We start from the raw sequence: 26,748 nt of genomic DNA on the forward strand, positions 1-26,748 counted from the left end.
AAATGGACTTACCCTATGATCCTGTAATTCCTCTCCTGGCGATATAGCCTAAGGAACCCAACACACCCGTCCAAAAAGATCTGTGTATATATATGTTCTTAGCAGCACAATTTGTAATAGCCAAAACCTGGAAGCAACCCAGGTGTCCAACAACAGATGAGTGGCTGAGAAGTTGTGGTCTATATACACAATGGAATACTACTCAGCTATTAAAAATGGTGACTTCACCATTTTCGGCTGATCTTGGATGGACCTTGAAAAATTCATGTTAAGTGAAATAAGTCAGAAACAGAAGGATGAATATGTAATGATCTCAGTCTCAGGCAGAAGTTGCAAAACAAGATCAGAATAGCAAACACAAGTAGAACCTGAACTGGAATTGGCATATTGCACCAAATAAAAGACTTTCGGGTTTGGGGGGGGGGGCAGGTCCAAAAAGGATGACAGAGGATGTAGTGGGGGTTGTATTGTTATAGGGAAAACTGAGAAATGTTATGCATGTACACACTATTGTATTTACTATTGAATGTAAAACATTAATTTCCCAATGATGACATTTTTAAAAAAAAGATATTCAATTCCATGGACAAAAATGAAATAGGGAGATGGAGGGAGGGAAAGAGGTAGAGAGAGAGAGAGAGAGAGAGTTTGGAAATACATGAATGTCAAGCCTAGAGGATAAGAAGGGTACAGTTCCACCACCAGACTTCTGTATCCCATCGCCTTATTGGAAGCTTTCCTATTCTTTATCCCTCTGCGTGTATGGACCCAGGATCATTATGGGGTGCATAAGGTAGAAGGTTTGGGTTCTGTAGCTGCTTCTCCTCTGGACATAGTCATTGACAGGTTGATCCATACTCCCAGGCTGTTTCTATCTTTCCCTAGTGGGGCAGGACTCTGGAGAGGTGGGGTTCCAGGATACATTGGTGAGGTCTTTTGCACAGGGATGTCAGGTTGGCATTATGGTAGCATCTGCAACTTTGTGGCTGAAAAGCATTAATATATAAAGCAGAACAAATTGTTTAATAGTCAGCAGTCTAAAGAAAAAAATATAGCAGCTTATTTTCAGAGGAGTGGAGCAAATTATAGGTTGTTTGGAAGACATGAAGAAAATGTGTTCCGGGTTAATCTAGCTATGATAGCATTGCTTTGGTAAGAGAGTTTGGTGCATAGTTGCCATGTTTAAAAGCATATTTTAATAGAACTACTCTTGACTACAATGAAAGAAATCAACTCATACTGTCTTTGCAATGAGAGCTAAAGTGAATATAGAATAATTCATAAAATTAACTGGAAATCCATTAAAACTACAGTCTCTGTCCCAAGAACTCATGAAAGCAGCCTCACCTCGACTAAACATAGATCTAAAAAGTAGAATGAATAAAGTTGACTAATCACAGATAAAGTAAATAGAAAAAATTAAATTAGGTCTAAAGTGTTTTGTCCTTCAGCCTCTCCTATCAATCCTCACAATCCTCATGATAGTAAATTCTCTCTAGTCTCAGCAAAATAAATAGAATCTGGAGGGCTGCCAGGTAGTGTTAGTGCTTCATGAGAAGAAGTTAGAATAGGCTGAGTGACATTTAATAAGAATTGAGTCCTTGAAATAATTGCTAGAAAGAAGCTTGGAAGTTATTTTTATTCAAACTTTCTTAAAATGCTACTTTATTTGACATCACGTTCTTTTCTCTCTTTTTTATGTCTCTCTCTCTTTTGTTTTGGGTAGAGGCAGAGAGCAATGGGGGGGGGGGGCTAAAGAAGGAGAGACAACTGCTGCACTATGTCACTGGCCCAGAAGCCTCCTCCCTGCAGGTGGGGAAGAGAGACTGGAGTCTGGTTCCTTGAATATGGTAATTAAACATACACTCTACAGGATGCACCACTGTTATGCCCCCTTTTTCTTTCAACACTGTCACTGATATATATATCTTTAAATGTGTTTTTGCTTACACAAAGAAAAATTTGATGCTTTCATTGCTAGAACTAGTTCTCCTTTGAGAAGTGCAAAGGAATTCCAACTTCCACTTGTATTTTCTGCCATTAGTTTCTGTAAAGAAAGTCCCTAGTACCCACTTTGGGATAATCTCATATTATAAGTAAATCTGGTATTTTTTGCAGTCATTGACTGAAAAGATACACAAAGAGAAACATAAACATATACCACAATTTTCTTAGTTGCTACTCATCTGTTGGACACCTAGTTTGTTTCCAAACTTGGGCTATTAAAAAATCATGCTGCTATGAACGTAGGTGTACACAGATCTCTTTGGATAGGTGTGCTTGTCCCTTAGGATATATTCCGGAAGAGGTGTTGCTGGATCATAGGGCAAGTTCATACCTATCTTTCTGAGAGTTCTCTAGACTTTTCTCCACAGGGATTGGACCAGTTTACATTCCCATTAGCAGTGTAGAAGGGTCCCTTTACCCCTGCAACTGCTCCAATATGAGTTGTTACTCAAAGACCCCCTTTCCTTATAAAACTATGTGCTATTATCCACTGTCTTAGACTGGCCATTATTCAACCTACTGCGGACTTGTTAAGTTTGAAATTTTATTTATTTTTCTTTTATTTTTTAATTTATTTATTGAGGTATTAATGATTTACATTCGACAGTAAGTACAATAGTTTGTACATGCATAGCATTTCCCAGTTTTCCATATAACAATGCAACCCCCCCTACGTCCTCTGTCTCCCCACCCACCCAACACAGAGTCTTTTACTTTGGTGCAATACTCCAATTCCAGTTCAGGTTCTACTTGTGTTTTCTCTTGTCCCTTTGTTCATGTAAAACAGTCTCTCATGTATAACAAATAAGTCTTTTAAAATAACAATTATAATATGTTATAGCAAACTGCCAACTAGAAACACTACAGTCAGCTGGACATCTAGCAGGAGGGATCATCTTTTGGACTTAGTAGCTAAAAAATCTGAAGAGCAGTGGACATGTGTGACTTGTACACTAATAAACAAGCCTTCTTCGGAGATATGTGATGCTTGCCTGAGCCCAAAGCCCTTTGGTAAGATTTTGATACTAAGTTTGTTCCATTGCAAAGAAGATGCATTATAGAGTCAGGCATATATACTGTTCCTCCTGATATTTTCTAAGTTAAATGTTTTCTTTCTGAGAGGCAAAAAGGAATTTCCAGTCTTTACATGTAAATTATGTGAATATTCTGTTGAATAGTTTTTTTAAAAAACAAGGAAAGAAAACATGCTTGTGCTAAGTGTATGTGCCTTTGTATCTCAAAAAACTGAGATTATCACATCTGTTCCTCTACTGTTTCTAATGAATTATTCAATAAAGCTTTGTTTTATGCAGATTTCAGCAACTTTTGAGTTTGTTATTCAGTCCAAGTGTTTCATAAATTGAAGGGAGGACTTCTGTAAGAATATCTTTGCAGGTGGAATAGGAAAATGCTGATTTTTTTCTCTTCTTTATCCTTTCTACCCCTTGTTATTAAAATCTTTTCCCAGACAATTGTACTGATTTCATTGAAATCCTTCAAAATAACTCTTTATAGCTCACAATTTCATCCGTTTAGAGAATGTAAAACCTCAGAGGAAACCTGTGATTAAGAACCATCTCATTGATGTGGCTTCCATTGTGTGCTCAGAGTGTTATTTATTTCTTCAATTAGAGATGAGAAAGTTCATTCTTGACTTATGGGCCCCTGTATTGTGTAAGCTGTCACACTGTGTTTTGTTCTGTGGACCAGAAAGGCAGGCATCAGTCCTTGAACGGCTTAGCTGGTAGCAGAAGACTCTGTGCTTCCTTTTTCTATGGTTCTCTCTGTAGTATCATTAAGCAAAGAGACCTCTAACAATCGCAGTCTTTAGTTTCTACATTTCAACATTCTGAAATGCCTCTGTACTTCTCATTAACTGTTTTTTGAGTGCAAAAGGCATGCCACACTGTAATTTCGAATATCTTTTTTAATATTTATTTATTTTCCCTTTTGTTGCCCTTGTTGTTATTATTGTTGTAGTTATTATTGTTGTTGTTATTGATGTCATTGTTGTTGGTCAGGACAGAGAAAAATGGAGAGAGGAGGGGAAGACAGAGGGGGAGAGAAAGACAGACACCTGCAGACCTGCTTTACCACCTGTGAAGTGACTTCCCTGCAGGTGGAGAGCCGAGGGCTCGAACCAGGATCTTTATGCCGGTCCTTGTGCTTTGCGCCAAGTGCACTTAACCTGCTGCACTACAGCCCGACTCCCAATTTCGAATATCTTATGGTATAGATGTCAAAACATTTTAGATAAGTTCATTGCTGAAACAGTTAATAAATATTAAGGCTTTCAAATTTACCTTTATTTGTAATAGTTTATTTATTTTCCTTTAAAAGATAAAGAGAAATTAAGAGAAAATGGGGAGAGAGAGAAAGAGAAACACCTGCAGCACTGCTTTACCCCTCATGAAGCATTCCCTCCTGCAGGTGGGGACAAGGGGGCTTTAACGTGGGTTATTGCACATTGTGATATCTGCACTCAACCTAGTGTATCTCCACCTGATTTAAAATAAGCATTTCACTTTATCTTATCTTCCACAGAAAATATACCTGGTGCTTTAGTCTTTACTTACTGAAGTACCATTTCTTAGTTATTACTGCATTGATGCTTTGCCTATTGATAACAAAGGTGATAGCTGAACAGCCTTTCATATCCCAAAGTGAATATAAAACTTTGTTAAGCCCAAAGTGGAGCCCCTTTAATTTGCTCACATTTTTCAATTCATTCACCACTTCATCTCTTTTTTAATTTTTTTTATTATCTTTATTTATTGGATAGAGACAGTCAGAAGTCGAGAGGAAGGGAGAGACAGAGAGGGAAAGAGACAGAGAGACACCTGCAACCCTGCTTCACCACTTGCAAAACTTTCCCCCTGCAGGTGGGGACCGGGGGGCTCAAACCTGGGTCCTTGCACATTGCAACATGTGCGCTCAACCAGGTGCCCCACCACCCGACCCCTCCACTTCGTCTCTTAACTAATAGATGATAATTCTGAATTGTTAAAGCTAACATTTTATCTTAGTATTATTTATTAAATATAGTAAGCAAAGTGAACATTTTAGTCAAATATGATATCAAATTATCCAATAACATGTTCTATTATTAGGAATACTGCAAAATTACTTTCCTTTCTTTCCAGATTCAGTACTCAAGAATAAAGAAAATTCTGTTGTCTTTACCAGCTTAGTGAAGTACCCTTGCAATAACTTTGGGAAACCAAGTGCAGAAGTAAAGATCAACCAGAAAACTACATTTGGAACTGCAACACTTGTATTAACTGATTTCAGTAACAAATCCAATACTTTGAAAAGAAAAAAAAGTCAAAATCAGATACTAGATGGGGAACTTCAAGACTCTCCTGCCAACATTTGTTTTAGTGATAAACTGCACCCTTCTGTGGAAAGAAGAAACCATGTAACTCAAATACCTAGCAGAGCAAATATAAACGTATCATCTGTGGTCGACTCTCAGTATAAATTATTTAATACAACACATAAAAAATTGAAAACAAACCACCACTCATCACTAGATATCCAAAGCTGCAACCCTGGCTTTTCCAGCAGGTAAGATGATACTTCTAACCTTGATCTTGGATATTTTGCATTTGGCTTTAAACAAGTAGGGAAATCATCTATGCTAAAAACAGTGAGCTGATTTTTAATATGTAATCCGACCCCTGAAAGACCATTATAGTAATTTGCTATCATTGCCCTTTCTCACTTTAATCTGAGAAAAGGTAATAATAAAAAAGAATTTTCTACCTCTATAAAAGTTTGTTTAATTCTGGCCATTACCATATATGTGATTTCAGTACAAAATATTTGAAAAATATTGGAAATTAAAAAGATATTTAAATATCTACGAATCTTACTATTACTTCCCGCTGTCTAGCATTTTTAAAATATTACCTTACAATAGTGTACCTACTTTGTTAGGTACTTGACCTCACTATATGGGGTGGGTGTGGGGGTGTGCTTCTCTACTGTTGTCTTTTTCTCTCTCCCTCAACCATGGTATCACTCTGTCACTCTCTCTAACTTCGTAACTGAAAAATTGACCCAGCATTGTGAAATCCTAGTGATAAGCCCCTGCTTCTACCACCCTCCCTCCGAAAAGAACCCCAAAGTAAATCTCAGTAGGGATTCTTTTTTTTCCCATTATTCTTTTCTTTCTTTTATTTCTTTATTGGGGGGAGAGGTTAATGTTTTACATTTGACAGTAAAATACAATAGTTTGTACATGGACAAAGGTATTATTTTTTTAAAAAATAAATTTGCATTTATTTATTTATTGGATAAAGATGGAGAAATTGAAAGGGAAGGAGAAAGGTGAGAGAGAAAAGAGAGACCTGCAACACTGCTTCATCACTCGTGAAGCTTCCTTGCTGCAGGTGGAGGCTAGGCACTTGAACCCAGGCCCTTGTACATGGTAACATGTATGCTTAACCAAGCATGCCACAGCTCATGCCCTTAGTTGGGATGCTGATTTTCATCTGACTAACTGAGACTTTTGTTAATAGAAAAGTTCTTCTCTGATTAACTTAATGTAGGACTGCTTAGTATATTCACTCCTAGACTAGCCTCTGGGAATCTTCAGGTTACAGTTGACCCTTGAACAATGCAAGAGTAAAAAGCACTGGCTTCCTCCTCCACCACATACAATCAAATATTTGTGAGCAGCTTGTATGTGTGTGTTTGAACAACTTTTGACTTACCACAGAATTTAATTTCTGATAGCCTACTGTTGACTGGAAACATTAGATTATGTAGTTGATTAGCATATATTGCGTGTTATGTATGATATAAACTGTGTTCTTATAATCAATGTTACTAAAAAAATCATAAGAAAGAGAAATGAATTTGCAGTATTTTGCTATACTTACTGACACTGAAAGTTTACATCGTTTGTATAGTAAATATATCCTGTATCAGTAAATACATCAGTACTGTCCTATATGATACAAAATCCTATGAAATGTATATATATATATGTAACTAACACAAGACATAAAAATGAAAATATAATGTGAAAAGAAAATTCACATTCTTTAAAGATCTAGTAATTTATGTGTTGATAATATTGGGGAAAAAAATCACAGTTTGGACTCAAGCTGTTTGAGGAAATTTAACAACAAAATATTCAAACAATTTTTTGTTAGTCAGTAAATGCTTCATCTTAAGTAGGCTATTACTGACCTTAAATGTACCATCAGTTAAACCTGGTGATTTATCCTTGAGTGATTTAAGTTTTGTCTACAAACATTTATAATAACTGCTTTAACTTTGTCTGTAATATGAATTATAGACACTAACTTTAGCAATGGGAAACACATTTTTAACTGCCTGTATCTATACACCCTTTTTCCACGTTGGCCCTGATTAATATCATTTGACAAAATCTCATTAAGTGAGCTAGTTAAGAGTTTTTGTTAGAAGCTATCCTATAAGAGAAAATCACTTTTGATCAGTTTTTTTTCTGTCCTGTTGATTAAGTGGAAATAAATAGATGTGATCAGTTTAAAATATTGTGACATTTTTTTGTACCCTGGTGAAAAATCTTGACATACATTTTTATTTCGTTGGTGGCTTATAGAGAATCTCAACTTAACTAATGAATTAAGGATTAAAAAAAACATTAACGTAACCTTAAGTCTAAATGATTACTTCATAAGCCATTAACAATAGGATCATAGGATTAATTGTAGTGCAAGCATTACTTAGAAATGCTGCAGTGTATGTATGTGTTGAATATAAGAACACCAGGACTAAGCCTCTGCAATCAATCAAGATCAACTAGCAGAATAAATGGCAAGTGATGAAATAAATTCACCCAGCAGCCTTTCTGCACCCAGCTACTTTACAAGGAATAAATTGCAAATTACTGTCATTTATTTCATTTTTCTCCCTGTCTAGCAGCTGTAGTGTTCATCCTGTGGACAAGACGCTGAGCAGAAGCTCGTAACATAATATGATTAAAGTAGGTGGTCCACTCCGAGAATTTATAGTTAGTTTGTTTCTTCTTTAATAATTAGATTGTAATTAATGTGCCTATTCTCTTAATTACTGATCTTATCACCACATGATGCAAACTACATTGATGAGACATTGAGACATATTTTCAAGTTGATCTTCAGATACTTGGATTTTATTCAGTTTCTGAATTTCATATTACATGTACTGATTTTTTTTTTTTGTACAAAAAGTGTCACTACTAGCAACAACTTCAGGTCTGATGCAATTATCATAAGCACTGAGAAAGGCAGAGTGGTACATTTTCCAAGAATACATGTTTTAGGCTGAAAATTTTCCTGGTCTTATTTGCTAAACTCACACAGAGTGAAATGAATCTAACAAAATCATTAACATTTTTTCATGCCTACTGCCATCAAGGGTGCCAAAGATCACCTTTAATCACCAGTGCAACCAAGAGTCTGAATACATACTTTGGGTTTACCTACTGGAGTTGACAGTCCCCAAAGATTTAGAGGCCATCTGGGGTTCTCCAGATTGAGTCATTTAATCTCTTGATTAGTTTTCATGCAGAATACTTTGTAGAACCACAAAATCAACTTTCAATGAGACTTAACTTTTAAGTGTTACTTTTTTTTTAGTTTTAAAAAATCTCGAGGGTTTGGCAAAATAATTCACTGAATTGAAGACTACTTTGCTAGCTATACACACACACACACACATACACACACACACACACACACACACACACACACACACACACCCCTCTTTCTCTTCTGTTTCTATTTTAAAATGTTAGCCCAGAGTGGTGAAGCCTAAAGATGACCCCCCCCCAAATACAGTGTTTATCATAAGAGATCACCCTAACTATAAAATAATTTCAACCATGATAAACTGATCATTCAATTATATAACCAATTTTAAATTACAGACCTGGGTCTGGTAATGTCATACCTTTTTTTACAAGCTTAAAAAAATGTATTTACTTTCATGGGGGAGAGAGAGAGAGAGAGAGAGAGAGGAGAGCATCTCTCAGTTCTGGCATATGTGATACTGGGGGTCAAATCTGGGACCCCAGGAATGCAAATGCTTGTGCTCTTACTGTTGAACTCTCCCTCTCTCTCTCTCTCTCTCTCTCTCCTGTGTCCTCCTTAAAATTTTTTTCCAATCATTTTGTTTCCAAAACAGTTGTCACATTCTTATCTCCCTATACTAGATGTGTGTACACTGCTCCCACCCCCAAATACAGTGTTCCTCCACCATGGGCCACTGAGTGCCCCTTGTCTGTCCTCTATATATCACTGTTCTATTTTATTGAGAACCCATTATACATTAAGCATTGATCTTATATCTAATATATTTATATCCGCAAAGTATGGCCAGTAGGGTCAAAGTAATGCACCACATGTTTTCATATAGAAAAACATATATAGATGGACAATTTATTCTTACTAGTAGTTACTTTTCATGATATCCAATGTATCTGAGTAGTTACAACAGAGCCCAAAAGGCATGCAAGCCCAAAATATGAGTTATTTGACATTCCAAGTGGTGGCTGACCTGACAGAGAATCAACTTTACAAGGACTCAGGGTTAAACCCCGGTCCCAATCTACAGGAGCAACCCTTATTAATGGTGAAGCAGTGCTGCTGGTATCTCTCTTATCTGTCTCTATCTCCCTTTTTGTTTATCACCTACTATAAAAGAAGATGCCATCAAACAGTGAAGTCATGCAGGAACTGAACCACAGAGGTAACTCTAGTGGCAAAAAAATTTAAAAAACAGAAAGAAAGAAAGAAAGAAAGGAAGGAAGGAAGAAAACTTTAAAAAATAAATAAATAATAAATAAAACATAAGCTTCCTGCAGAAAAAAAATACCAATCTTGGTCATTATGTTAATAAAGTATGTGTATTTAAGTATTAATATTCAAAATGATATTCTTGGTCATCATAAGTGAAACTGCTCGGCATGCTAAGTTTCCTTAACAAAAAGCCTTGTTTCATTTTAGAAAGTTTGAAAACAATGATTGAAACACAGATGAACCAAGATGTCCGCAATTAAGCAGAACATTTAATTGTCCTAGATAATGTCTTCTATCATAAAATTAAGATTAGCTTACATATTTGGAGCAGATATGCTCACAGGTGGCATCAATATCTTGGCTGCACTCTCTCAGTACTTGGCAACTTAATAGGCTTCTGAAGCTCCTGGGAATTTTTTTAACACAGACAGATTCTACTTTTGCAGACTTTCTGAAGTGAAGTTGGAACAGTCTACATTTCTTTTTTTATGATTATTTACTTATTTGATTTATAAAAACAAAACACTGACAAGACCATAGGCTAAGAGGGGTACAACTCCACACAGTTCCCACCACCAGAACTCTGTATCCCATCCCCTCCCCTTCCCTGATAGTTTACCTATACTTTATCCCTCTGGGAGTATGGACCCAAGGTCATTATGAGATGCAGAAGGTAGAAAATCTGGCTTCTGTAATTGCTTCCCCACTGAACATGGGCATTGATAGGTCCACCAATACTCCTAGCCTGTCTTTCTCTTTCCTTAGTGGGGTGGGGCTCTGGAGAATGGGGCTCCAGGACACATTGGTGGAGTTGTCTGTCCAGGGAAGATTAGTTGGCACCATGGTAGCATCTGGAACCTGGTGGCTGAAAGAAGAGTTAGCATATAAAGCCAAACAAATTGTTGACTAACCATGAACCTAAAGGCTGGAATAGTGAAGATGAAGAGTTGGGGGGGAGGGTCTCCATTCTGTAGATAGCTAGTAGGCATATTTTAGTTATATGCCTAAGGGCCCATGCCTATACTAGTTTTTTGTTTGTTTTTTTTTTTTTTCCCTGAGACTGAAGCCTAATATGTAGGTGGATCCAAATTATTGTCTGTGGAGATGATGTCATGGTTGGAAAAAAGGGCCAGAAAGCTGGATCAGGGAAGAGAGTAGCTCTCAAAAATGGGAAAGGTGTATAAATATTATTGACTGTAAACCCATCAATTTAATGTGATGTGGGGTCCATATTCAGCTTAGGAGCCTATGTGACTTCTGCATCCCTGTAGATCTGAGCTCACATTCTATGGTCATGAGTAGGAACATTCCAAGCTGCCCCAATTTCAGGACCCATCTTCCTCAGGTGTAGCATAGAGTATATTGTCCAACCTCCCTTCGGAGGATGGAACATTCTCTACCGTTGTTGATCCAAGTTGAGAGCAGGGCCCTGTGGGAACCTACAAAGGAGTCTACTGTGTTTTTCCTGAAAGAGATGACTGGTAACATTGGGGAGAGGGATTTATTAGAGGTCTAGGCCCATTATGTCTGTTTGGGAATCTTAGGACTCCCCGACTAGGGCACCAGCTAATGGGTGGCCTGATAGTGACTAAAGTGTCATTGCTAAATTATGCCAGTCTCTTGCCCTTATTCAGCTTTTGCAGTCCTTACTTTGATAAGGTTAGCTCTGGAGTGAGTGAGGGAAGTATAATAGGAAGTAGGTGAGGAGGGTATCTAAGTCTAAGTAGACACTATTTCATTATGAGCTTTATACTCACTGCAGACTATTATCTACATTTCTAAGGTATACTCAGGGATAACAATATAAAGCATAGAAAATTGTCTTTAAAGTGTACTGTATAAAGAGTGATCCCCTTAGCTTTTTCAGAGCCATTGAGGGGATTTGGCTACTGATGAGAAAATAATTAGAAATGATTGTGACTCGGGTTTCTTTGCCTTGGTGGGAAGGCAGCAAAACTTGAGAATATTTTTGAATAAATGAAAGGGACCCATATTGTGAAGTTGGGTAAGAGATAACTGAGTATCACAAATGAAAAGAGAAAATTAGAAACACAATTTAGCTGTGTTTTTATTCTTCAGAAATGTAAATTGTATGCTTCAGAAAGGGATTAACTAGGAGAATCAAAAATTCAAAAGATTTGAGATTTATGTAATTGCTTGAAGTTGACTATGGTCCACTTTTTTGGTACTTTTTTTTTGCCAGGGGATGCTAACGTGAGGCTGAGTTGGTGTAAATGATCTCTTTAGCGCTCTCATGCTGTAGCTATTTTGTAACCTGTCATTACAGTGAACTTCAAAGGAATATGACAGATGGTACTTGTACAATAAATGCTGGCGCTCCTCGCTGCAGTAAACACAACCGCCTCTGCATTCTCCGAGTTGTGAGGAAGGATGGTGAAAACAAGGCCAGGCAGTTTTATGCATGTCCTCTACCTCAAGAAGCACAATGTGGATTTTTTGAAGTATGTGTGATGTTTGTCAAGCTTGCTACCATATACCTGAATACTTCAGTTATGAAACTATAATAAATTCCAATTCTTTTTATCTTTAGTTTCTAAATAGCTATATTAGTATCTAGTCTAAAATGCGAATGTTGAATAATTTCAAATTCAGTGAGGTACATCAAAAACAGAGGATCAAATGATAGAGCACTGATTTTTAGAGTATTCAGGATCAAGTATAGAAGTATTTCCCTGAGTTTATAAAGATACCACATCCAACGAGGTGATTTAATGATGGAGGGTTGGATTTGCATATGTGAGAAACTGAGTTTTGTTTCTTATCCCTGAATATGCTGGAATGATGCTTTGATATATATATGTGTGTGTGTGTGTGTGTATACATATATGTACATATATATATATGTTCTCCCTCTTTTTATCTGTATTTATTTATTTAATGGACAGAGACAGCTAGAAATCAAGAGGGAAGATAGAAATAGAGAGGGAGAGAGACACCTTGCAAGACTGTTTCACCACTCACAAAGTTTTCCTCCTGCAGGTGGGGACTGGGACTCAAACCCGGGTCCCTGTTCATTGTAACATGTACACTCTACCAGGTGTGCCACCACCCAGCTCCCTCTCTCTTTTCTCTCTCCCCCATTCTCTCACTCCTCCCTCAGTTTGTAACCCTGGTACAAACCCAACCCCATCCCATTCATCACATTGTAGTAAGCCTCAGTGTTGTGTGTTTCTTTTTGCTCTCTCCTCTCTCTCTTTTGTGTCTCTCTCTCACTCCTTTCTCGTCCTCCTCCTCCTCTACTTCTTCTCCTTCTTCCTCTTCCCCTTCCTTTTCATCTTCTTCCTCTTCTTCTTCCCCTTCTCCTCCTCCTCCTCCTCCTTCTCCTCCTCCTCCTCCTTCTCTCCCTCCCCACCACCTCTCTCTGTTTCTCATGAAGTCTGAATTAGTGAATCCCTGGAAACAGCAACAACAAAAGTATTTGTTCCTTTTAATTTTAGTACTGCATCTAAGCTTCTGATTTATGGATTAGATAGATATACACAAGGAATATATAGGCCAGTGAGCTTACCAAGTAGGACATATGTCTTACCATGAGCACAGCCCATGTTTGAGCCCTCATATTACATGAGAGGTACAATGATCCCAGAAGAAGCCCTAATGCTGTGGTGTTGCTGTCACACTCTTTCTCTGTGTGTGTCACTATCTGAATGGAAAAAGCTGTGAAATTACACATATATAAAGCCCTGGTTCCATAATTAGTTAATTATGTACCTTAAATTTACAGTAAACAGTGTATGCTACTACAAGAACTTACCAAAAATAAAGTGATACCAACATAAACAGATATAGCAATTCCTCTTTCCATCTGTGACTCTGTCCCTGAAAATAAGCATGACATAGGAAACAAGTGGGTCCTTTTTTTGTGATAATAGCAGTCTCATTGTCTGTATTCCTCAGCATGTGAACATTCACTATGTTGAGTTTGATCCTGATTTTTTCCAACACATATTTCTCAGGCCAGAGAGAGAACTCAACAGGTAGAATCCCCTGCACTGCTACACATATGATATGCCCAAATTCATGTTTTTTTTTTTAATACTTATTTATTTTTACCAGAGCACTGCTCAGTTCTGGCTTATGGCAGTGCAGGGGATTGAATCTGGGACTTTAGAGCCTCAGGCATGAGAGTCAGTGTATATAGCCATTATGGTATCTACTCCCCCGCCATTATGGTATCTACTCCCCCGCCTCCAAGTTCAAGTCTTTACATTACTTAGGTGCCTCCCTACAGAAAAGCTCTGTTACTGCAGTGTCTCTCCCTCACTGTCCTACCTATCTATCTGAATGAAAAATTAACCCAGAGCTGTGACATCATGCCTATATGAGGGAGGTTCTATTTCCATAGGACAAACCAAACTTTTAATTAATTAATTAATCAAAATTTTTTGGCAACCAGGGAGGTGGCTCAACAAGTAGAGTGCAAGACTTACGTGCATGAAATCTTAGTTTCTGTTTCAGATATGCAGAGTGATGATATGATTCTCTCTCAGTAAATATATTGTTTAAGATAACATATTTTTCCAAAGACTCCTTCTAGTGCATTAAAAAAAAAAGTGAAAATACTAATAGGTTTTAGTGCTGGAACAGATTTTTTCTAGCTAGGTTTACTGATAGATCAAATATCTGTCTTCAATATTGTGCCTTTCTAAGTAATTTCCCAGGGAAAATTGAATAATAACATTAAGTCTTACCTCCTACAAGAGATGACTATTGTACTAGGCTTATAGATTTCATCTTCTAGAAGCTTGGATAGATGTAATGAAGAAAATATTATTAGCAGTATTAATAATATCAGTCTGCTTGATATGTCTCTTAAGGCCACAAGTAATAAGAATAATACAATGGAATCCGCCTAAATTAGTTCAGGTAATTCTGTATTAGATTTTCTTTTTTTGGTCTAAGAGACTAGTGAAATATAATATTAAAATCATGACAAGTCATTGATCTTCATAGTTTTAAGTAAAACAGAACTATAGCAGAAGAACTGGCCATTGCTTTATAACAAGATTCTGGCAGTTCTTATTTTCTCAGTAAAGTGAAAGAACTATAACTATGCATGCCTCTATTTAGACAAAGAGAAATCCAGAATTATGACAAGTTTCTACTTGGTTTGGGTGAATTTGTTAAAAAAAAAAAAAAACTCCTTGTGAGAGAAACTTTCTTCAGGGTAATAACTAAAAACTTAATATCTATTTCACAATGTCAAACTGATGTAAAAACTATGAAGACAACAAAACATAGATCAGATGTGCTTAGGTTTATCCTGTATATTATTTTAACTCCTATATTAGCTTTATGACTTTTCTGTTTTCCTTCATAGTGGGCAGATTTGTCCTTCCCATTCTGCTACCATGGTAAACGTTCCATCATGAGAACAGTGTTGAAGATTGGACCCAATAATGGAAAGAATTTTTTTGTGTGTCCCCTTGGGAAAGAAAAACAGTGCAATTTTTTCCAGTGGTCAGAAAATGGACCAGGTATAAAAATTCTACCATAATAAATTAGCATGTTTTCTCTTTCTATTGACTGTATGGCATTTAAACTCTTCAAACAATATATAATGTTTAGTTCTATATTGAATAATAGAAAGTATAGAACATCGATGATACATTGTAAAATCATTGCAATGTTTAAAAAGTATTCATTTTTTTAATATGTGCCATCTTTTCATTCTATGGTTATGCATATTTTACCTTGATTAATGCTATGTGTATTTTATCAGATGTCTCCTAAATTCTACTTTGAATGTATATTTAATGCATTTAGTAATAACAATAAAGTATTTTTAGTATGTTTTTGGTCTCTTAAGTTTATTAGAGAATCAGACTCCCTTCATTTATTAAGTGAATACCACTGATCTATCTTCAATATAATTGACCATTCTCTATACTATGTACAGTTCTATAGTTTTCACCTACGTCATATATGTGTGTGTAGAGAGAGACGCTTTTTTTTTACTTTCCCTTTATTTCATTGATTTTCTTTTTTTTAAGTTTTTTTTTTAAATATCTTATTTATTTATTAATGAGAGGGACAGGAGAGAGAGAAAGAACCAGACATCACTCTGGTATATGTGCTGCCAGGGATTGAATTCAGGACCTCATGCTTGAGAGATCAAGGTTCTATCTGCGCCACCTCCCGGACCACATTTAGGTGTTTTTTTTTTTTTTCCCTAGTATCTTTATTTGTTTATTGGATAGAGACAGTCAGAAATCAAGAGGGAAGGGAGGGATAAAAAGGGTGAGAGACAGAGAGACACCTGCTGCTCTGCTTCACCACTTGTGAAGCTTTCCCCCTCTAGGTGGGGACTGGGGGCTCAAACCTGGGGCTTGGCACATTGTAACATGTGCTCAACCAGTTGCACCACTACCCTGCCCCTTTTTCATTGATTTTCCACTGTTCTCATTGATGTAAAAAAATCGACAGATTTAGAAAGCACTTTTATGACGACCATTCTGAAGACCTTGTTGGAGAATCTTGCTCAATAATTTCTTTCAGACTGTGAGATGTCAGGTGATTCTTAAAGACTTTCCTGAATGTTGATTATGTCGTTAGGAGATTGCCTGACTTAAATTTTCTACCTTAGGATGTAGTCATTGTTTTGAAGTTAAGTGTATAGGTGTCACATTGTGTAGTTTAGTTTTCAGAATTCTATCTTACCTTACTTTGTCTATTCGTCAGTTCCTCTGGTGCTATATGAAGCAGAGAATGACTCCATGAAATGCCTGGTGTCTCTAAATCACTTCCTATGGGGAAGAGGAAGGGAAGTCAGTGGAGGGTGGAGGACAGAATGCCTTGTGCCTGTCTCTGTGCGGCTCAGTGAATAAAAGTAACATTTATTGACCCATACCAAGATTGCTTACCAGGATATTGGAACTAGAGCAAGCCTGTCAACCTCCAGAGCCTATATCTCTTTATCACTGAGGCTAACATTTTGGAATATGCTGGGTGGTCTGCAGAGATTCATCTCTTTGGAGTTTCTCTGCCTATTTATAACTACCTCACATCAGTATTATAAGACTATAACACAAATAATGTGGGTAAGCAGAATAGGATCAAAGGCAAAATGAGTGAGATGATTTTAAGAGCACAGTTCATAGAGCCTTTATTTTGTGACAACTTCTATGATAAGTACTTACATTAATTATTTCACTTAATAATCCTGGCTGCCCTAAGAAATAAATGTGATTGTTGTTGTTACAGATTTACCTCTTTGGGAATTCTATCATGGACTGTTAATTGATAAATGAATGAAATTTGCCCAGTACTAAAGCCCAGCACTAAGCTATGCTCCTTACCATCTATTGAATTATTAAAATACCCAGATTTTTTTTTTCCTTTTTGCCTCCAGGGTTATCTTTGGGACTCTGTGAAAACACTACTCCCGGAGGTCATTTTTCCCGTTTTATTGGGTAGGACAGAGAGAAAAAGAGAGGATGGGAGGAATAGGGTAGCAGAGAAAGAAAGACATCTGAAAACTTGCTTCACAACTTGTAGAGTGTCCACCCTGTAGGTGGGGAGCGGGGGATCAAACCCACATCTTTGTGCCAGTCCTTTCTTTTAGTACTATGTGCATTAACCGAGTGTGCCACCACCCAGCTCCCCATATTTTTAATATATACAGGTATTTAACATATACAAATAAAACTAATTGTGATATAATAAGTTGTGCCAGTTTATTTCCTTAAAATTGTCATGTTAAAATTTCTAGAAATATATTTTAAATTCTCTCTGTGTTGTTCTTAATATTATTTTATAATTTTTTAAATTTATTTTTTTATATATTTCCTAAAGGTAGCTATTTTCTAGGTCACTAGAGTTAACAAATTAACTGGTGTAGAAAATTAAAGAAAATATGTTTTAGTGAGTTTCCCCAAAGATGTTCTCCTCTTTCTTGTATGTCTTTACAGAACTTTGTATTTCTTCTGATACTTATAGCACAGTCAGCCTGGTGTTACGTTGTTTTTTTCTATCTGCATTTCCTGAGGTTCCTCTCCTTAAAGTATTGTCTGTAATTCTTTATTCAGAAAGTCTCACCAAGGATTGTACTTTGCACACAGTAGAAACTTAGTAAGCATTTATTCAATCTACTAGATGAAGGCTTACTGGAAAAATCAGTCTATTGAACATTTTTTAACCTTGGTTCTATTCTTCAAGTATGAATGCACTTAAATGTCATTGAAAAGAATGTTTCTGGTTTATTATAAATGTTAAATTCCTTGGTGTCTAAAAGTTGTTAAATCTTTCTAGTAATTTAAGTGAAAATCTCCTTGTAGATATTTTATAGAAATTTGCTTCTAAAATCAAAACTTACTGGACTATAGGATATACATTCACTAAAAAAGGAAAGAAGATTTAAAAAAATTACTGTCTTACTGCTACAGTCTTAAAGGACATACAAAGATGAAAAAAATCTTAACTATCCCTTACAGTGACCGTGAGTTTGAACTTCATTGTATAGTAAACCAAGTCAAATGGTTCAAATAACTTCTTAGTTTTTAAATCTGTTAACCTCTATTAAACTGCTACATGTGAAAATTTCCATGATAGTTTTTTTTTTTTAATGAAGTTTTTGTCAATATATAAAGGAGGTGGGCTCTGATAAGGGATAAGCACTATAAACAAAGTCCTGAAGGGCATAAGGAAGAAAAGCTCACAGCTGATTCTTGAGCTAGTGAGACCTGAGAGATAGCAGTTGTTAATTTCATCTGAGTGAGGCATTACATAAGCAAAAGGGCATTTTAGGCACATCATAATGTAAGACAGCTAAGAGCATCAGCCCAAGGAATGTGTGGGAAATAGAAAGTAGTCCTGTTTGGTTTGATCATTAAGTACAGGAGTGACAATTCAGAGGGGGAAACCTTTAAAAGTTATTTAACTTTGGCTATTGTTTAGCCTAAGTTTCCTCATCTATTAGAAGATGATTATAATGGTTCAGTCTCACAGCTTGTTTTGAAGATAAAGACCTATAGCCTACTAGAGACTATATCAGTCTCTGCCTGTCAAAACAAATGAATTAGTTTTATTACTTTTTTTTTTGCCTTCAGAGTTATTGCTGGGGTTCAGTACCTGCACTACAAATCCAGTACTCCCAGTGACTTTGTTCTTTTACTCCCCCCCTCCTCCCATTTTATTGGGTAGGACAGAAAATTGAGAGGGGAGAGGAGATACAGAGGGAGAGAGAAAGATACACACCTATAGACCTGCTTTACCACTTGTGAAGCTTCCCTCTGCACATAAGGAGCAGGGTTCGATCTTGGATCTTTGCACTAAATACTATGTGAGCTTAACAGGATGTGCCACTACCCGGCCCCTTATATCTTTTTTATTTGTTTCTATCCCTCCTCTCCCTACCATCACAACTATAATTATGGGAGATTTCAGAAGGGGACAGGGATAACAGTACTGAAGAAGGGCTTGAATTTGACTTGAGAGAGAAGGGACTCTGAGTGGGAAGAAAGTATGGGTACCAACAGAAGTACATGTGTCCTATAATTTTAGGATAGATGGGGTCAGAAGGTGGCGTACCTGGTTAAGCACACACATTACAGTGCACATGGACCCATGTTCAAGCCCCTGGTCCCCACCTACAGAGGGAAAGCTTCATGAGTGGTAAAGCAGGGCTGTAGGTGTCTCTCTTCTACTCTATCACCCCTTCCCTCTGGCTGTCTCTATCAAATAAATAAATATAAATAAAAATAATTTTAGGATAGAAGAGACTAAGGAAGATGGTAGCATTAGTTTTAATTTTATGATTCCAATATCACATCAAAAGGCTAAGAAATAGAAAACTTGAAAGAACTAATTTTAAAAATCTTAATTGTTGAGGAAATGTCTTCTGCAACCCACAACGACCTGGGTCCCTGCTCCCAGAGAGATAGAGAATGGGAAAGCTATTGTGGAGGGGATGGGATATGGAGATTAGGTGGCAGAAATTGTGTGGAGTAGTACCCCTCCTAGCCTACGGTTTTGTTAATGTCTCCTTTCTTAAATAAAAAAAAAAAAGAAAGAAAGAAATGTCCATGAAAATACCACATGTTTGTATGTATATAGAGAAAGATTTTCCAGAAAAGCATCACAGAGCTTCACCAACAGCTATAGACCCAAGCAGTCCACAGGGTCCCATCTATTAAAGGCATTTGGAAAAGAAGTGAATCCAATGGTAGAGGCCTGGAGAATGTGGAGAATGGAAGAAATCTGATGTTTCTGTAAATTGAAGAATACTTTCTATTCTATTTAATTCTATTGACCTCTCTGATAAAAGAATAGTGAGAGAATGGCCAGGAAATGGCACACCTGGTTAATTACACACAACAATGTGCAAGGACCCAAGTTCAAACCCCTGGGTCCCCATCTGCAGAGGAAAGGCTTCACCAGTGGTGAAGTAGGACTGCAAGTGTCTCTCTGGTTTTTTTTTTCCCCCTATCTCCCCTTCACCTCTCATTTTTTCTCTGTCTCTAGTCAATAATAAGTAAATAAAACTTAAGAAAAAAGAATAGTGAGAGAGAAAACAGGAAGTAAAAAAGATTTTTTTAAGTTTTTTTTAATATTTATTTTATTTATTTATTCCCTTTTGTTGCCCTTGTTGTTTTATTGTTGTAGTTATTATTGTTGTTGTCGTCGTTGTTGGATAGGACAGAGAGAAATGGAGAGAGGAGGGGAAGACAGAGAGGAGGAGAGAAAGATAGATGCCTGCAGACCTGCTTCACCACCTGTGAAGCGACGCCCCTGCAGGTGGGGAGCCGGGGTTCGAACCGGGATCCTTATGCCGGTCCTTGTGCTTTGCGCCACCTGCACTTAACCCGGTGTACTACAGCCCGACTCCCGTAAAAAAGATATTTTTAAATGCCAAAAATATAAAATGAACCAGATTTTGTGAACAGAAGGGGAAAGAGAAACACCTTAATCCTCTATGTGAATACTTTGCATCTGTTTCTGGTCACCAGAAACACAAATATATGGAAAGACAATGAAAGAATTGCCTTTTAAATTTTTAAAACTACATACTTGCTTTCGGGAATAAATGCCATCATAAAATGCAGAATTATAAAGCACATTAGTTACCTCATTACAACAGTTCCATATCCACCTTCCATATTAACAAGGGTGTCACTCTCAATTGCTAGCTTTCGTGTCCTGGTGTACATATTCATAAATATATGTCTGCTTTTAATATGCATATACTTTTCTCATCATTGTGTTATTACATTCAACTTGTTTGGCAGCATCTTAAAAGAATTTATTTTGCTCTCAATGGCAGAAAACAATTTAAGAAACTGAACAGAGCAAGAAAAATGTTAAATCTGAGTGTTTGAGCTGGTTGTTGACTCATTAGTTTAATAACTTCATTTCTCGAAACTTGAATAATTTAAATGCATTAGAAATGATACTGCATTAAAAGTGCATTCTTAAAATGGCAAACACTGGATCTAGGATCTGAGTTTGTAGTTATTACTTATTTAAAATAAACAAGCAAATTCCATTGAGATATGGTCTCATTTTCAGGAATGGTCTATTAGCAGGCTGCAGTGAGCACAACAATTAACCATATCAGCACATTAAAGCCTAATGTGTAAACTCAACATAGCAGCAAACACACATCCTACCATGGCCTATTAAGTAATCAGAAATGATTGCAGATAATTAGCTTGTGAACAGCTGCATAAACTCAAGTATTCCATTTTTATCAGACATGGAGACTTCAAGTGGAAGGGAGGTCTGTCAGCTATGTCTTGAACTGCGTGGGAGTGTCACTATGGAACAGAATTAAGGACAGATTCTAATGTTTGCTGGCACATTGCCACTTTAAATTTTCTTCCAACAATACTAGTTCTACAAATGAAAAATATGAAAACAAAAGTATTGCCAATTGTAAAAATAAAAAAAAAAACTTGTAAAATTAAAAGTTGAAATAGGATAATACAGAAATCAATTAGTAAAATTCCTTTAATGAGTGTATGCCAGTCACATTTTTTTGGCATTTTAGTTCAAATTTGATTTTCACATGTCCATATATTCTTTCTGAATGAAATTATATTTGGATATACATCTGAAAGGACATATAGTAAATACATACTTTTATTAAGATTAACAAATGTACTTGATATGTGAGTCCTCAATTAAAAATATCGGAAAACTTTTAGATGACACTTCCTGGGCATTCATACAAAAAATGTTGTACTATATAAAATTCATCATATGCTTACAGTTTTTTAGACTGTAGTTTCTATTTTGTACAGCAAGGATTAAAATGGATGGCTAGGTTGTTAGGTAAATAAATAAATGGAGGGATAAGTGAATACATAACAGAAAGAAAGAAAAATAGAGATAGATAATGAAAAATGCTAATAAATAAAACCATGTAATAAAAATGCAAAAGGATAATAAATAGAAAGTATAGTAAATAGAACCATGAATTTCATTCCAAGAAATTAGTAGATCATTATACATACTTTGTGTTTGGTTCTTTTGTTTTTAAGTTATCCTCTTTTTTTTTTTTTTTAATTGTCATCAGGGTTATTGCTGGGCCTTTTGGTTCCTACATGATAAATCCACCACTCTGGCAGCCATTCTCCTCCTCCATCCCCCCTTTTTTTTTCATCTTTGTAATAGGATAGAAAGAAATTTAGAGAGGATGAAAAGGAGAGGCAGAGATAAAGAGAGGCACTTACAGTGTCTTCACCAGTTGTGAAGCTTCCTTCCTGCAGGTGGGGACTGGGACTTGATCCCTGGTCTTTGCACTCAACTTGATGCACCACCACTAGGCTCTCATTTTCCCCAATTTTATAGGCATTCATTTAACAGGTGTATTGTGTCCCTGTTGCTGTGATAGTGTATAAGTATATTGAAGAGTGTCTCAAGATATTTAAAATCTTTGGAGAAAAATAAGTATTCAAAGCAACAGTTAGTTATACTTCAGTGTGACGAGTGTTGTAGTAAAGAGATATGGGTGCATAGAGAAGAGAAGCAGAGGTACTTCCATGTCTTCCTGAAGGCTTCTGGGAGGAAGTATCCCTGGAGATGAATTTGCTCTCTCCAAGCAGATTTAGGAGTTTAGGAGGAGCCTGTTGGCAAAGAGGATAGTTTTGTTTGTTTGTTTTGTTTTTACCTCCAGGGTTATCGATGGGGCCCAGTGCCAGCACTATGAATCCACTGCTCCTGAAGGCTATTTTCCCCATTTTGTTGCCCTTGTTATGGTTGTTATTGTTATAGCTGTTGTTGTTGTTGGATAGGACAGAGAGAAATCAAGAGAAGAGGGGAAGGCAGAGAGGACAAGAGAAAGACACCTGCAGAACTGCTTCACCACTGTGAAGCGAAGCCCCTGCGGGTGGGGATCTGGGGGCTTGAACTGGGATCCTTACGTCTATCCTTATACTTTGTGCCATGTGCACTTAACCCACTGTGCTACCACCCAGCCCCCAAGGATAGTTTTTTAAAATACTTTTTAATTTTATTTTATTTATTCCCTTTTGTTGCCCTTGTTTTTTATTGTTATAGTTATTGTTGTTGTTGGATAGGGCAGAGAGAAATGGAGAGAAGAGGGGTAAGACAGAGGGGGAGAGAAAGATAGACACCTGCAGACCTACTTCACCGCCTGTGAAGCGACCCCCCCCCCCCCCGCAGGTGGGGAGCCGGGGCTCAAACCGGGATCCTTATGCCGGTTCTTGTGCTTTGCGCTACCTGCGCTTAACCCATGCGCTACAGCCCGATTCCCCCCAAGGATAGTTTTTAATAGTCTCTTTACCCTGGAAAAAGGCTACTGTGTTGTACAAATGAATGGCAACTAAAACTAAAATCAGCTGGCTCTGGTAGTGGTAATAATTATCTTCATTCTTCATAACTTTTAATTATGTTAACTCAAATGATCAGAGCAGTGGAAAATTACTAATAAAATGTATATTAGGAACAAGAGATAGCTCAGTCTGTAAAGTGCATTCCTTACCCATATGTGAGACCCTGACTTTGATCTCCAGCACCTCATAGAAAAACCCTGGACACCTCTAGGCATACTGTAGACATGGTAGAGCAGTGGAGTGGTGTCTCTCCTCTCTCTGTTTCTGTCTCTCTTTTTCTCCCTCACCCGTCTCCCTTTCTCTCTCTACATGCAAATATGTAGAATAAAAAGATTCGACTGGTGAGGCAGCATTATGTTATTGCATATGTCCAAGACCCTTGATTCATTTCCTATTCTATTAAAAATTCATCATAACCACCTTAGAACTTTGTAGATAGGTGCTCCAGGATTAAGGTCTAGGAGTGTTTGTTTGAACCTGCCCTTCAAGTAATTTTCATGAAAATTTCTTAAATTTCCAACCACTATTCTGGATCAGAATATATGTGTTTTAGGAAACATTTTAATGTATAATTAGAATAATAATGTTGCACTTCCCTTTAAAATGTGTTGTAATAGTTCAATTAATTTAAAATTGGAAATATGAGAAAAGTGCATTGAATGAGTTGTGAGTCAAGTGACCTGGTTTCTAATTCCATATCACCTGATATAAATTCAAATCCTAGTTACCATATTATATAACTTCTCCTCCTCCTCCTCCTCCTCCTCCTCCTCCTCCTCCTCCTCCTCCTCCTCCTCCTTCTCCTCCTCCTCCTTCTTTTTGCCTCCAGGGTTATTGCTGGGGCTCGGTGCCTGCACTAGGAATCCACTGCTCCTGTGGCCATTTTTTTCTTTCTTTTTTTTTTTTTTTGATACGATAGAAATTGAGAGATGAGGGGAAGATAGAGAGAAAGATAAACACCTACAGACCTGCTTCACCGCTTGTGAAATGACCCTCCTGCATGTGGGGAGCCAGGGGCTCAAACTGGGATCCTTGCATGGGCTCTTTGCACTTCATACTGTATGCACTTAACTCGGTGTGCCACTGCCCAGCCCCCAGTTTCTTTAATTTATTTCCGGATCTAAAATATTGTGACTTTGAAGAGGTTTTAATATTAATTATTTGTATAGTTAAATAACGCAATCATCTCCTGTTTCTCTGTAGATTTCCTTCAATTATTTGAACTTCTATCTTCAGAGAGTAGAATTACCCATACTGCCTGCTGAGTTTCCTGCTCATCACTTTTCAACCCATTTTTCTATCTGTCTCCCCTCTTTTGGTCACTGGTTGACTTACCACACAGTTATTTAAAGTGAGATTCTATTATTTTTATGCATGCTAACTCTCATGAAGACTCCTTGATTAAAACTCCCCAATAGACTTTTAGATGAAAACAAAACAAATAGCACTCATCTCAGAGTGTGAAACATTCTGTCTTGTATGTCAATTGAACAATTCACAGGGAATGGCAACTAAGAAGAAAACAGTCTCGCTGAAATTAAGATAGAGAAGACAAGATTTCAGCAACTAAAAATCCAGGGAAGGAATTAAACCCTTAACTTTTTACAAGATACCATCAACTTTTTCTTTCACATTCTCCTTTCCTCCTTTCTGCCCATTCTCCTTGTTTTGCTTGAGTGTTTGTTTGCTGATTTTCTTTCAGTTGAATTGTTTTAGTACACAGTTTTGTGTAAGTTACACTTTAAACTTCCTCCCAGATACAGAATTTATGAATGCCCATAACTCTTAACATAACACCCCAGACAACATTTCTCAGTAAAAGCTGAGGTATACATGACTAAAGAATAAATGCCTCATACCTTATAAGCTTGGTCACATTCAGTAAACTGCTTTTCCTTTACAGCCATTGGAGTTTCTTCCCCAAATATTTTATCTGTGTTTTTGTGATGTGGTTCAGTTTTTCCATTCACTTATTTGCTGCTTCATCTGTTCCTGCTTCCTTTCTGTTATGATCTGTGACTAGGGAGCTAACATATGCTGACACTTTTCTTCCATCTTACATAACACAGCATTATATCACTTCGTATTTTATGGCCTGGCACATCAGTCCTAACACATTCCTGGGCAATGCAGCTTCTCCCTGAGTGCCCTTGAGACCCACTTAAAGGATGTGCATGGTTGATCTCCAACTTCTCAATAACCCTTCTCTGCCTAGGATATGAAATTGCGGGAGAATGCTCCATTTCTGCATCACATTGCAATCATTCCACCTTTATACCTTATGGTCTTGCATTCCTAAATTGATCTTATCCACTGCAGTTGATTGTCCAGTGCTTTACAATGAGACTGCAAGCAGAACACTATTCCAGCATGCTAGTTTAGCTTCCAGGGAGGACATACATAATTTTGATCCATAGACAACTATAGCAAGGTAACATTTTGAAGCTGTTATCTGTTCTAAAAAATATCGAAGTAAATGATTTCTAAAGGGTGCTTTAAGAGTGGATTACTATGTAAGTTTCTCTTGGTATCCTTCTCCTTCTCTCCCTCCTCCTCCTCCTTCTTCTTTTGTGCCTCCAAGGTTATTGCTGGGGCTAGGTGCCTGCACTATGAATCCACTGTTCCTGGAGTCTTTAAAATTTCTCCCCCCCTTTTTTTTTTGCCTTGTTTATTATTGTTGACATTATTGTTGTTGTTATTTTTTTGTTGTTGTTGTTAGGACCGAAAGAAATCAAGAGAGGAGGGGAAGACAGGGAAGGTGAGAGAAAGACACCTGCAGAACTCCTTCACCGATTGTGAAGTGATCCCCACTCAAACCGGATCCCTATGCCGGTAGCTTCGTGCCATGTGCACTTAACCTGGTGCACTACCGTGTGGTCCCTAAAAACAGCACTAGTGGTAGTATTTCTAAATAGTCTCCATGTGGATCACCTTCTATCAGTTAAGGGGCACTTGAAATATTTTTTATTAAAGGAAAGCCTGTCATTTTTTTTCTAAAAATAATCACAGTTATCTATACAAATAATGTAAGTTATAATTAAAATTTGTAGTTGTTTAATATGTGTCTTCCATTTTTAATGTTCCATGCATCATGAATTTTTCTTTTACTAAACACTGAATGTTTGGTCATTTGCTTGAATGCAGTAGGCATT

The 26,748-nt window shown here is 37.0% G+C and overlaps 1 protein-coding gene across 5 annotated transcripts in view; it reads left to right on the forward strand.

Moving 5' to 3' along the window:
* Positions 1 to 18,341, forward strand: part of NEIL3 (nei like DNA glycosylase 3) — a 75,019-nt gene extending 56,678 nt beyond the window's left edge. For 3 of the 5 annotated variants that reach the window (XM_007528269.2, XM_060184632.1, XM_060184628.1), the window contains 4 exons: positions 2,849 to 3,018; positions 5,151 to 5,574; positions 12,070 to 12,244; positions 15,124 to 15,322. In XM_007528269.2, coding sequence (XP_007528331.1) covers positions 2,849 to 3,018; positions 5,151 to 5,574; positions 12,070 to 12,244; positions 15,124 to 15,300 — 946 coding nt within the window. In that variant the 3' untranslated portion in view covers positions 15,301 to 15,322. Of the gene's footprint in view, positions 1 to 2,848; positions 3,019 to 5,150; positions 5,575 to 7,923; positions 7,988 to 12,069; positions 12,245 to 15,123; positions 15,323 to 18,079 lie in introns of those variants that run through there. The other 2 variants (XM_060184625.1, XM_060184637.1) reach the window with 2 other exon arrangements.
* Positions 18,342 to 26,748: the final 8,407 nt, after the last annotated feature.

The sequence above is a fragment of the Erinaceus europaeus genome, chromosome 2, assembly GCF_950295315.1.
Source record: "Erinaceus europaeus chromosome 2, mEriEur2.1, whole genome shotgun sequence".
NCBI lineage: Eukaryota > Metazoa > Chordata > Mammalia > Eulipotyphla > Erinaceidae > Erinaceus > Erinaceus europaeus.